Source organism: Hyaena hyaena, unplaced genomic scaffold, assembly GCF_003009895.1.
Source record: "Hyaena hyaena isolate Hyena2069 unplaced genomic scaffold, ASM300989v1 scaffold_78, whole genome shotgun sequence".
NCBI lineage: Eukaryota > Metazoa > Chordata > Mammalia > Carnivora > Hyaenidae > Hyaena > Hyaena hyaena.
Genome location: NW_024080710.1, coordinates 1,756,014 through 1,768,547, shown reverse-complemented (window position 1 = coordinate 1,768,547; position 12,534 = coordinate 1,756,014). Strand labels below are relative to the sequence as shown.

The 12,534-nt window shown below is 43.6% G+C and overlaps 1 protein-coding gene across 6 annotated transcripts in view; it reads left to right on the top strand.

Annotated features, from left to right (window-relative positions):
* Positions 1–12,534, top strand: part of WDFY4 (WDFY family member 4) — a 292,803-nt gene that overhangs the window by 137,865 nt on the left and 142,404 nt on the right. For all 6 annotated transcript variants that reach the window (XM_039233715.1, XM_039233714.1, XM_039233716.1 and 3 more), the window contains 6 exons: positions 319–433; positions 1,691–1,848; positions 5,124–5,362; positions 7,354–7,475; positions 10,107–10,292; positions 11,647–11,783. In XM_039233715.1, the coding sequence (XP_039089646.1) occupies positions 319–433; positions 1,691–1,848; positions 5,124–5,362; positions 7,354–7,475; positions 10,107–10,292; positions 11,647–11,783 (957 nt within the window). The remainder of the gene's footprint in view (positions 1–318; positions 434–1,690; positions 1,849–5,123; positions 5,363–7,353; positions 7,476–10,106; positions 10,293–11,646; positions 11,784–12,534) is intronic.

Here is a 12,534-nt window from a genome sequence, read left to right as displayed (position 1 = left end):
TCTCAGCCATAGCCTGGTCCCAAGGGGAACAAAGGTGTGCTATCTGCATCCCAGAGTTGGCCCCATCTTGAGGCATCTACGTGGTCGTCATTGCCTGTGGGTCTCCCACAACTTGCTTCCTCCACCTGACAGGTGGGCATCACCTCACCAGTGAGGCAACTTTACCAGCAGAGGGCAGTGCCCTGGAGAAGGATAAGGGTGAGCTCTTTGCAGCCTACACTCCCAGCAGATGTAGTATTAACATATGGGCTGGTGGGCACTACGTGGACAAGATGGCCGTGTGACCACTGTCTTAGTCCCCAGTATGCTTGCTTCCAGGCTTCTCCAGATAATGCCACCAGCCAACAGAAGCGGGATTTCCAGTCCGAGGTCCTGCTTTCCACCATGGAAATATTTCACACAATGAGCAGAGGCAACACGTCCATGCTCAGAGGTGAGTGGGGGTGACTCTCCTCTTTTATGACACAAAATTTCTGGAAGCTGAGCAAGAAAGCCAGTGTGTCCACCAGCTACTGACCCATCCTCTGGGTCACAGTGCTGCAAGGCCCCTTAGGAGCCATCTTCCACCTGCATGTCAGCCCCTCATGACTCTGTGATGAGACCACCCTTACCCTGGGGAGGCCCCAGGGGAGGCATGCTTCCCACCTTCCATGACACCCCTGCGATCACTGGTCCGCTCAGAGACAGAAAGCCTCAGAGCTAAAATCATTTCTCCTCTGGCTTTAGTAGGATTGGCCTCTTCCCATGAGGGAAGTCAAGATGTCAGCTGGAATTTAACATTCTTCTGCTCAGCATCTTATTCTCTGCACCCAAGACTGGGCACGGCAAGTGTTTCTTAAATGGACAAACCTGTTTGAAGACATTGTCATTGCCCTTAAGAAGTTCAGATTGAAGCTTCCTTCAGAATGCTTAGTTCCAGGGAAGCTCTACTTTCCCAATGAGATTAAACAAAAGTCCTCTCTGTGGTTTCTCAGCCATGGAGTCCTTAGTGACGTGACCCATCTTCTGGACTCTTCCTTGCCTCACAGTGTGGCAACCCTACTTTTGGCCTTTCTTGGGGAGTATCTGAAGGGCAGTAAAGGAGAGCAGTGAAAAGCACAACCTTGGTAGTTCCATTTGAGCTCTTGGCTCTGTCATTAGATGATGATGTGACTTGGGGCTGGTGCCTGAAGCTGTGAGTGAGGATGGCAGTTGTGATGAACTCAGACAGTTGTTATCAGAATTAGCTGAGACCATCACATCACCATCTGAGCACAGTGCCTACCATGATGGTGAGCACAGACAGTCCAATGTGACAGCTTTATCCTCTGTCCCCTGTAGCAACAGGGCCTCGGGTCACCACGACAGCCTTCCCATTTACCATATGTCTTAAATCCTCCTCACCCTCCTCCCAAATGCCTGTTGGAGCAAATGCTGCTCCTCATCTGCCTTCTCCCCACTTGGTTGACATCACTGACTACATTGTTAAAGAGCAATTTACTTTGGAAAAAAATGGGTGTTCATTGGGCACCTGCTGCATGTAAGACCCCATCTTCCAGCAGCAGGGTGTACAGGTTACAAATGAGGGGTACAGAGGTGAGTAGGATGTGGCTGGTTACCATGAGGGGCTTGGAGACTGTCGTGGGAGAAGACCATTTGAACTCTGATGATGTCTGACTTGGTCTGTGTCCTTACCACCCCCCACCTCCAGGCAGTAAAGAGCCTCAGCCGAATGCAGAAGCTGCTTCTGGTCCTTCACTCGCAAGCATCTCCCACTTCACCCAGAAGCTGGTAGAGAAACTATACAGTGGGATGTTCTCAGCAGACCCCAGACACATCCTTCTCTTCATCATAGACCACATCATGGTGGTAAGAGCCCTGGGCTGGCCGTGGTGGCGGGGGGGAACCCCGCTGACCCACCAAGTGTCTGTATGACACACCGTTGGCTGCTATCTGGTCGGTCCAGTTGGACCTGCTGTCCTTCCTGGGAACAGATTCCATGACAGGCGGGAGGAAGGAGGAGGACCTTTATGGCCCAGGTGGCACCAGGTGGATGCCACGTGCCCTGCAGGGCTCTTACCTCAAGCCACCTGAGATCCATCTCAGCGACTAGGGGCTTTAGCCCCCTGTGTTGGTACCTGAGCTGTGTCCCCTCCGAGCCTGTACACCCCCATTTTGGGTTTTTATTGCAATCATTGGTTTAATCCTAATTATTCTTATTCCTCATCAGCAAAAGTCCAAAAAAGCTCTTTATTTCCAAAAGGCTTATTTCATTTCATTCTTAATATGCACCTGCATGAGTCATATATGGGCCTTCCTGAAATTGTCACAAGGGTATTTTTCCCTAGCCCTATTATTCCTGTTGTGCTTTCCCTCCCTCCCCAGAAAGATCTTCATACACCCCCATACATGCAAATGCATGCCTATGCATACACCCTTAGATGTAAGTATGTGTGTGTGTACATGTGCACACATTCTTTATTGTACATGTGTACATACACACTTCCGGAATCATACACTCTCAGAATTCTAGAGTTGAACCCTTTACTTCATCCTCACTTCCCATTCTGGAACCTTTCCTGACAAGTGGTCATTAGTCTTTTCTTGAACCCTCCCTGTCTGAGGAGCTCAAGATAGTGTGAGGCGGTCCCAGCCAGCAGGGAAGCTGAAATCTGCCTCCAGAAACTCCCGCCAGTCGATCTTAGCATGCCCTCTGCGGCCGAACCTAGGGGGGGTCATGCCTCGCAGACAGGGTGACATCAGTGTTCCCAGAACATCTCTGTCTGTAGTTAACCACAGATCCCAGGACCAGGCTTTGGCACATCTCCTAGGGCGATGGTCATTCTGACTGATGCACATTTCTGGGCAAGCCTGAACAGAATGTATTCAGATGCTTTCTCAAGAATAACCCCAACATGGGAGATATATCACTTGTTGTCTCTACAGAGTCAGATTCTTGGGAAGTTGTGTTGAGAAACCAGAGGAGCCCCTGAGCTCCCATCTTACTTGGCTCAGGCCACTTTGGCAACACTATGGGTTGGGTAGCTAAACAACAGACATTCTTTTTCACAGTTCTAGAGGCTGGGAAGTCCAAGGCCAAGGTGCCAGCAGATGTGGATGTGGTATCTGGGGAGAGCTCTCTTCCTGGTTTGCAGATGGCCATTTTCTCCCTGTATCCTCATGGGGTGGAGAAAGAGAGGAAGCAGGCTCTTTCTTCTCTCTTCTTATAAGGGCACTAATCCCACCATGAGGGCTCCATCCCCATGACCTGCTTACCTCCCAGAAACCCCATGTGGGGTTTCAATATATGTGTTTGGGGGAGGGGTGCAAACATCCAGTGCATAGCATCTCCCCAGTGGTAATGGCAGATACTCAGAGTGGGTGCCCACTGGGGGCTGATATGCCTTCACGGGATGCCAAGCCAGACTTAGCTCCACACACATCCATCATCCTTCTCTCCTGCTCACTCCTGTGACTCTCACAAACCTTAACCTCAGGTTGACAGATGTGACCTATCTGAGGAGCAGGACAAGATGATGATAAAACATAAATCCTAAATTCCAGAAGATTTAAATAAAACTTAAATTCACTGGTACATACGCTTACATTACTGATGTAATTCTAAGAGAGCAATATATAATTAACAAATGATCTTTCTAATAGACTGAAACATTTAGCACATAGTTTTTGGCTATGGAGTCTTGTGTTTTTTAACATTTCTGATTTGTTTCTATTGAGATATAATTGCCGTATAACAGAGTATAAACTTAATGTAGATTTGATACATTTATATATTGCAGTAGGATTACCACCAGAGTGTTAGCTAACATCTCTATCAAGTCACATAATTATCATTCCTTTTTTGTGGTGGGAACAATTAAGATCTGGTCTCTGAGCACCTTTAAAGTTTATAAGACAGTGTTATTACCTATAATCGCGATGCTGTGCATTGGATCTCTATTAGTTACAATGAAGCAATGAAACCAATTAGATGGATGGACCAATCAGTGTCAAGGCTACAAATCAGAACCTTCCCCCTCTAAGTTTCCCATGTACTAAAATTTGTTGGACTCCCATCTCTGTTAGATGATATAGTAGCTAAGAGCATGACTCAATGTCTGATGTGGGTTTGACCCTTGCTGACGACGACTTAACTTCTCTGACCCTGAGCCTCCTTATCCCTAAAGTGGGAAAATCTTAATGCTCACTTCATTTTGTTACGATGCTTAAATGAACAATTCATGTAAGTGGTTGCAAAAATGCTTAGCATCATACTGGGAATATTGTAAACACTCTATACATAAATACTATGAATAGTTAATAATATATTTTAAAAATTAGGCACTATAAGTAGCATGGATGTCATACACTGAATGTAAACCATGTTACTAGTGTTTTAGAAATTTCTGGTTCCCATCTTTTTTTTTTTTTGCTTATTTTTTATTTTCTTTATTATTGTCAAGTTGGTTTCCATATAGCACCCAGTGCTCATCCCAATAAGTGCCCTCCTCCATGCCCATCACCCATTTTCCCCTCTCCACCACCGCCATCAACCCTCAGTTTGTTCTCAGTATTCAAGAGTGTCTTATGGTTTGTCTCCCTCCCTCTCTGTAACTATTTTTCCCTTTCCCCTTCTCCATGGTTTTCTGTTAAGTTTTTCCCGTCAAATTTTTATAATAAGATGGTGGTAAGCTTTTACTTTCTTTTCTTTTTTTAAGTCTATTTTTAACTTTTTATTTTAATATTTATTCATTTATTTATTTATTTCATAGTTTATTGTCAAGTTGGTTTCCATATAGCAAGAAGGGGGTGATGGGCACAGAGTGAGGGCACTTTTTGGGATGAGCACTGGGGGTTATATGGAAATTTTTATGTTTTTAATATTTCTTTTCAGCACAAGTTTTTGATAAATCCGGGTTTTTGAATTTATTTCAGTGATCGTTCCCTTAAATAGAAGCTCAGAGGTAGAGGAAAGTAGTCCTATTTGAATTTTAGATCATGTCAACTTTTTGAAATATAGAGGAGATTCTAAGAATGTATCATTTTCACATTTAACTTGGTCAGTATCTAAACCCATAAAGTGTTCTCAAGTATGTGTGTGTGTGTGTGTGTGTGTGTGTGTGTGTGTTTATTTTATGACACAGGTCATCGAGAATGCTTCTTCTCAAAAGGATGCTCTCATCAGTGCTTTGTACAGCAGTTTAAATAAAGTCATTCTTTATTGCCTGTCCAAGCCCCAGCAATCCCTCTCCGAATGCGTTAGTCTTCTCAGCATCTTGGGCTTCCTACAGGAACACTGGGACATTATCTTTGCCACCTACAATTCCAATGTCAGCTTCCTCCTATGTCTCATGCATTGTTTTTTGCTGCTCAGTGAGAGAAGGTAAGTGCTGCCTACTTGTTTCCTGCCTGCTGGTGGTCAGTGCCGAGAAGAAAGCTTTAGAGGGACACTTGATTGGGGTCCATACAGCTGGTACATATACATTTTTTTGGTTACCTGGTTGTCCAAATTATGGGCAGTGTTCGATAATTGGTCCATGTAACTGAGCATCATGGACTAATAATTTACCCCATTTCCACAATTCTCAGGTTGTAAGATCTCTTACTGATTTCATGTTAGGGGCAGAAAGCTCCAACATTGAATATACATATTGATTTTATGATGCAGCGGATTTTAAAAATATTAACATTTGATAAATGCAGTCTTAGAATGGAAAATATACATAATAAATTATATCATTTAGGGGAGGCATAAATTTCTTGCAGAAAAAAATACACACACAATTTGTGATATAAAATGATATCCATAAGCATACTTGTATAAGAAATACTAATAAAAAGAAACTGCATTAACTTTAGTTAAATCCTTTTCTTGAAGTCCAAAGTTTGAAAATACGCTAGATTTCTCTGTGTAGATGCACTTTCTGTTTTTTCCTATGTGAATATTCTGTGTCACCAGTGCCTTGGCATCATATGCTTACAAATGTTATCTCTCTCTTTATAAAAAAATATTTATTTACTTTCGAAAGAGAGAATCTCAAGTAGGCTCTGTGCTGTCAGCACACGGAGCTCAATGCAGGGCTTGAACCCACAAACTGTGAAATCATGATCTGAGCCGAAATCCAGAGTCAGATACTTAATGGACTGAGCTGCCTAGATGCCCCATAAATGCTTTCTGTTATTAAGAGAGCCATGTTGAGCCTAGAGGAAAGGCAGGCTATGGGATATTATACTTGGCTCTTGTCTTTTTATTGTTGTTGTGGTTTTTATACCAGTACATATTATATTTTATTTATTGAAAAAAAAAAGTCCAAAAATCCTGTCAAATTGCCTATTGGATATTACAAAACTCTAGACTTGGTTTGTCTTAAAACTCTCTTGGAATCACTGGAAAATACTCCTGGCCCAGAGGAGGCATTTGCTATTTTATTTGTTTGAAACAAAAGAATCCATTTTTGGTGGGTTAAATTGGGAGGGTCTTCTCTCTTGTCTGTATTTTAAGAATTAAGTCGATCCATGTTGGAAGCATAGGTAAGAACGGCAGATGCCAACTTATGTGTATGTTTGGATTTCTACCTTCCTCAGATCCCTCTGGGGGGCTAACTGGCTCAAAATCAAAAGGGATTTTATTATAGAAGTTTCAAGAATGGATATTCTCATATAGTGATATATTTACATTTCCTTGTTTATCATTTTTGGTTCAATCCACAAACATGTACTGAGTATCTATTTTGCTTGGTTGATTGAAGGGACCCAGAGAAGGCACATGGACTTAATATGGTTAGGAGCCCCAGAACACACAGTTCATGGGAAACCTAATATGTAAACCCATATGCCTGCACTTAGAACCAGCTACATGATGTGCAGGATCCTGCAAATGCAGATGTGTTGTTCAAAATTTACTGAGAGAGCAGAGTGTCACAGCAGTGACAGCAGAGTCCAAGCATGAGACGTTTCTGAGTGTAAACCCTGTTCGACTGCACAGGTCATGGGCCCATGACACTGGCCTGGCCCCTTCCAGATGGGATGAGATCAGGGCCAAACAAAGGCAGAGGTCAATACTTTGGGAACCTGCAAAAACAAATGACCAGTTCTGGTGGTTGGGAAACGAGGAGAGAGCTCAAGGGGCCTGCTGGGAGCATGGATTAGACTTTTAAGACAAGAATAATAAAAAAGGAAATTTTCCTATTTTCCAGAATGCCATTGTAGAATATCTGTCACAGAAGTTGCCGTTGCATATTTGCTTTAACTTGATTAGGCAAGTGTTTTCCAATTGATATGTACTGAGTTTGGAGGATGATTATTTGTAGTAAAGAACAAAGGAATGACCCTAACGAAACTGGAAGGTATAGTGAAAAATCTCCTGTCTCCTAGTTATCCAGAAGGATTTGGACTGGAACCGAAGCCTAGAATCAATCCTTATCATCAAGTCTTTCTTTCTCCAAATGAAGAAGTAAGAGAAAAAGGAGAGGAAGACTTCCCAAGTTTGAATGATGGTACATTTCATTTGCTGTTTATTTTTGGAAGAGTGGGTGGGTGGTGGTAACTTCTGGGTTTTATTCTTCAGCTCAGTGGGACTTGGTCAGACTAAGAACTTGGTGGACTTACTAAAATTCCAGGGATTTCACCATAAGTTGATTTCTCAGATGCTCTCTTGAATTTTCCTCTGGACTGCTAGATCCAGGAACTGGAATGTCATCTCATTTCATTCAATCCATTACCAAGCTCTGTCTTAACTTTCTTCTCTAGAAAATGGGAATGGAGTAAATAAACTCATTGTTTCTATGAGATTTTTGGCTTGATTGAGTTGATTTTTAAATTTGCTAATATCAAATCAAGTTAAAGTGATTGGCTGGGGTGCCTGGGTCACTCAGTCGGTTAAGTGCCCGACTTCAGCTCAGGTCATGATCTCACGGTTTGTGGGTTCAAGACCCATGTCAGGCTCTGTGATGACAGCTAGCTCAGAGCCTGGAGCCTGCTTCAGATTCTGTGTCTCCCTCTCTCTCTGACCCTCCCCTGCTCACGCTGTCTCTCTCTCTCTCTCTCGGAAATAAATAAAAACATTTAAAAAAATAAAGTGATTGGCAACTTGTAAAAACAAACAAACAATCAAGAAGCAGCCAGATCCATGTGTTTAGAAATTGCTCTTTTTAAATGAAATCTTGCCATTTGCAACAATGTGGCTGGAACTGGAGGGTATTATGCTAAGTGAAATAAGTCAGTCAGAGAAAGACAGATATCATATGACTTTACTCATATGTAGAATTTGAGAAGTTTAACAGATGACCATTGGGTAAGGGAAGGAAAATTAAGATAAAAACAGAGAGGGAAGCAAACCATAAGAGACTCTTAAACATAGAGAACAAACCAAGAGTTAATGGGGGTGGGGAAAGTGGGTGATGGGCATAGAGGAGGGCACGTATTGGGATGAGCACTGGGTGTTGTATGTAAGTGATGAGTCACAGGAATCTACTTCTGAAGTCAAGACTACATTGTATGTTAGCTAACTTGAAAATAAATTTTAAAAAAGAAATTGCTCTGTAAAAAATTTTTTAAATCTATTTTTTATTTTTTTAATTAATTTATTTATATTTTGAGAGCCAGTGAGGATGTGATCAGGGAAGAGGCAGAGAGAGAGAGAGAGGGTGAGAGAGAATCCAAAGCAGGCTCCACACTGCCATTGCGAAGCCCAGTGGAGGTCTCAAACTCATGAACCGTGAGATCATGACCTGAGCTGAAACCAAGAGTCAGACACTTAACCAACTAAGCCACACAGGGGCCCCAAATGTTTATTTATTTTTGAGAGAAATGGAGGCAGAGGATCCAAAGTGGGATCCAAAGCCTCCGATGTGAGGCTTCTACTCATGAACTGTGAGATGATGACCTGAGCTGAAGTTGGACACTTAACCAACTGACCCACCCAGGCGCCCCTCGTTCTTGCTCTTTTTTGATCTAAGAAGCTTCAGCAGACTTTAGTCCACCACTTTGGTTTGTTGATTGTGCCACTCACCTTGTGATACCAGATAGCAGGCACAAGGGCTTCTGTTGTCTGGTCACATAGGTGCCAAAGCCAATGCTTAAAACTCTCATGAATTTAAAGTATACTCTGTGAAATAAGTCAGGCAGAGAAGGACAGATACCATATGTTTTCACTTATATGTGGAACAGGAGAAGCTTAAAAGAGGACCATGAGGGAGGGGAAGGGGAAAAAATAGTTAAAGAGAGGGAGGGAGGCAAACCCTAAGAGACTCTTAAATACTGAGAACAAACTGAGGGTTGATAGGGGTGGGAGAGAGGGGAAGGGGGGTGATGGGCATGGAGGAGGGCATTTGCTGGGATGAGTACTGGGTGTTATATGGAAACCAACTTGACAATAAACTATAAAAAAAATAAATTTGACACGCTGTTAATTACAACACAAATATTTGTATTTTGGGTTTGGCTAGAAGAGTGAACTGAGCAATGTCCATCCTACTAGGGTGAGAAAAATAGACTGTAGAGGTGGGTACCGGAGGAGTGACTCAGTGGTTTAAGATTCAAGGGGGTTTAGGCAATGTTCAGGGTATTATAATTATGGGGCATAATAGATAGAACTGGCCTGGTAGATTGGTTCATACCTGGCAAATCCAGGGCACTGAAATTGGTGGGTGGTGAGAAGCATGATTCAGTGCTAGGAAAGAGGACTGGCTTGGGTCCTGGGTCCCTAGGCACAGCCTTGGGTTTGGTGTCCATTCCGTTGAGGGCCCAACCTAGAAGGTACATTGGAAGGAGCTGTTGGGGGTGGTATTCGGTTACCTAGAGCTTACACGGGTATTTTTCCCTTTGGTATTTAATGGAAGTTGGGGGTGGGAGAAAGAGATTCCTGTGCCCATCAATCGTGTCTCCCAGCTCCAAACATATGAGGCAGGCAGGACTTAGAGGTGGGCTGTTGGAGGTGGGGGAAAGGCCAGCTGACATGGATGTTGGTAGTGCTGTCTACATACTGATTGCTTTCTGGCTGGAGGTTGCAAAGCTTGAGTGACATTCTAGAAGGATGCAATAAAAGCAGCTATGAAACATCATCTCCTGGCCCTTGCTGGGACAGGCACTGAGGCCAAACTGATTGTGCAATATGGTCTCTCTGTTAGTCCAGCACAACATCCAAAAGACGGTGCAGACCCTCTGGCAGCAGCTCGTGGCACAGAGACGGCAGGAGCTGGAAGACACCTTCAAGATTGATCTCTCTGTGAAACCTGGAGATACGGAAGTGAAGATTGAAGAGATTACCCCACTCTGGGAGGAGACGATGCTCAAGGCCTGGCAGCATTACTTAGGTCTCTGTCCACTTGGCTCCAGGGAACAGAACTGCTGAGTCTCATAGATGCAGACTTTCCTAACATTCCCTTCAGGGCCCAGAGCCTTTTCTACCCAGACCTCCCCTCTCATCCCTTTGGTGGGAATTACTGAAACCTCAAGCATCTTTGAGCATGAAGAATGAATGCTGCTTTGCATGTTGGGTGAAAGGAAGGCCAGAGGTGCAAGCAGATTCTAGTAATCTCTTGGAGGGGTTACCTTGTCAGAGCTGTAGCTCTAGCCTAGAGCGTAGGGTGCTAGGTCCTGTCCTGATATTCACCTACCAGCTTTGAAACCTTGCCACCAAATCATGCAATGACCTGGAGCCTCAGTTTTTTTCATGTTTCAAGTGAGAGTTTTTATCCCTAAGATATTAATGATCTTTGCATTCTTTTAGTGACTCAGCATTTCCCCCCCTTATATTAGTTACTGCAGCTGTAGGAACGATCTTTTAATTTTGTTTTTATTTTTTTTAATTGCTTAAAGTATTTTATGTTTAAGTAATCTCTATACCCAATGTGGGGCTTGAGCTCACAACCCCAAGATCAAGAGTCACATGTTCTACTGACTGAGCCAGCCAGGCGCCCCTTAATTCTGTTTTTAAAGTGGTCATTGCTCTCAAATTATGGCTCGTGTACTTGTTTTAAGTCTTCTAGCATCACAACATTGACAGTGATTCAGGAATTAGTTACTTCCATTTGCATCATCCCAGACTGCCCGGCGGTATAGAACTTTTATTTATCGACTATCCAAATTAACCCTGGAAAATATGTATGTATGTACATACCTATGTATTTACAAGTGTAATTTGAAGTCAGAATGTCAGATTCCATTTCAGGAAAAATTTTAATTAAATAGGACATATATCCCAAGGCACATATAGTGAATAAAATGGTGAGATGGACCTCAACGCTGATAGATGGCTCTCTTTTTGCCAACAATCATATATAGAAAAATCTCTATGGTTGGTGGCCTGTGTTTTAAACACATAATCTTATTTACTCTTCATGACATCAGAATGAGGTTCGATGCTATTATTCCCAGCTTGCAGGATGAGAACACTGAGGCTCAGAGACCTTAGCTAACTGGTCCAGCATCTCACTTTGAGTCAGTAGAGCTTGGAGTTGAAGTCAGGTCTGGTGACCCTGAACCCCACACTGTATTTCTTCGTCAGAAGATGGCAGTGTGAGCTGGTAGCCTGGGCTGTTTTCCTTATTGGAGGTGGCACAATAAGCCTGTGCCCTTGGCTGGCCCTTTGAAAGCCAGGCCAATTGCAAAAAGTGTGTATTCTCCTTTCAACTTCACTTCTGACAGTTTTTGCTTCCCTTTTCCTAGCATCTGAGAAGAAATCGCTGGCCAGCCGCTCAAACGTGGGACATCAGAGCAAGGTCTCTTCATGGAGTGGCAGCTTGTCTTCAGCCATGAGACTGATGCCCGGGAGGCAGGCCAAGGACCTTGAGTGCAAGACAGAGGTGAGTTCAGATCCCTTTTCCTTAAAGGAGTATCAGTCATCTGTTACAGATCCCATGAGTCCTGTCTTCTCTCTCTCTGTTGTTGCTGGATATGACCCAATTCTATGTTCTTCTGAGCATTTAAGGTTAGGCATGTGACTTCTAAGGTGCAGCTACATATAGGGGAGTCAGATCTTCAGCTGGCTTTAACTTGAGGGGAATAAGGGCTCCCCTTGAGCCCCAAGAGCAGGTGTTCCTTATGGCATTAAATCCCAAACCAGTGTGCATTCCTATTCTCCTTTTGAGTCAGGCATGCTCAGAGAGCACTGGCCCACAGCTCAGTAAGAGCCATATGTGTGGACTCAGCAAAGGGGTCAGAACACTGGCACCATTACCAGGAGATGTAGTGGTGGATCATCTTGAATATGTGGGGCCAAGTTGTCGGCGTTTTTTCCAATTAATTTCTTTAAAGCTACACAACAAACCATCCTAAAACTCAGTGGCACCAACAATGAGTTTTTGTGGTCATGGCTGATGTCATAAGGAATTTGGAGTACAGCAGGGGTGGGGAGGTGCCTCTACTCCATGATGTCTGGGGCCTTGGCTGGGATAACTGGAAGGCTCATTGACTCACACTCACACAGCTGATGGTGCTGCTGACTTTAGTCAGAGACCTTGGCTGAGACCGCTGGCTGGAACACCTATACCCTGCCTCTTCATATGTCCTGGGCTTCCTTACAACCTATTGTCTGGGATTCAAGGGCTAATTTCC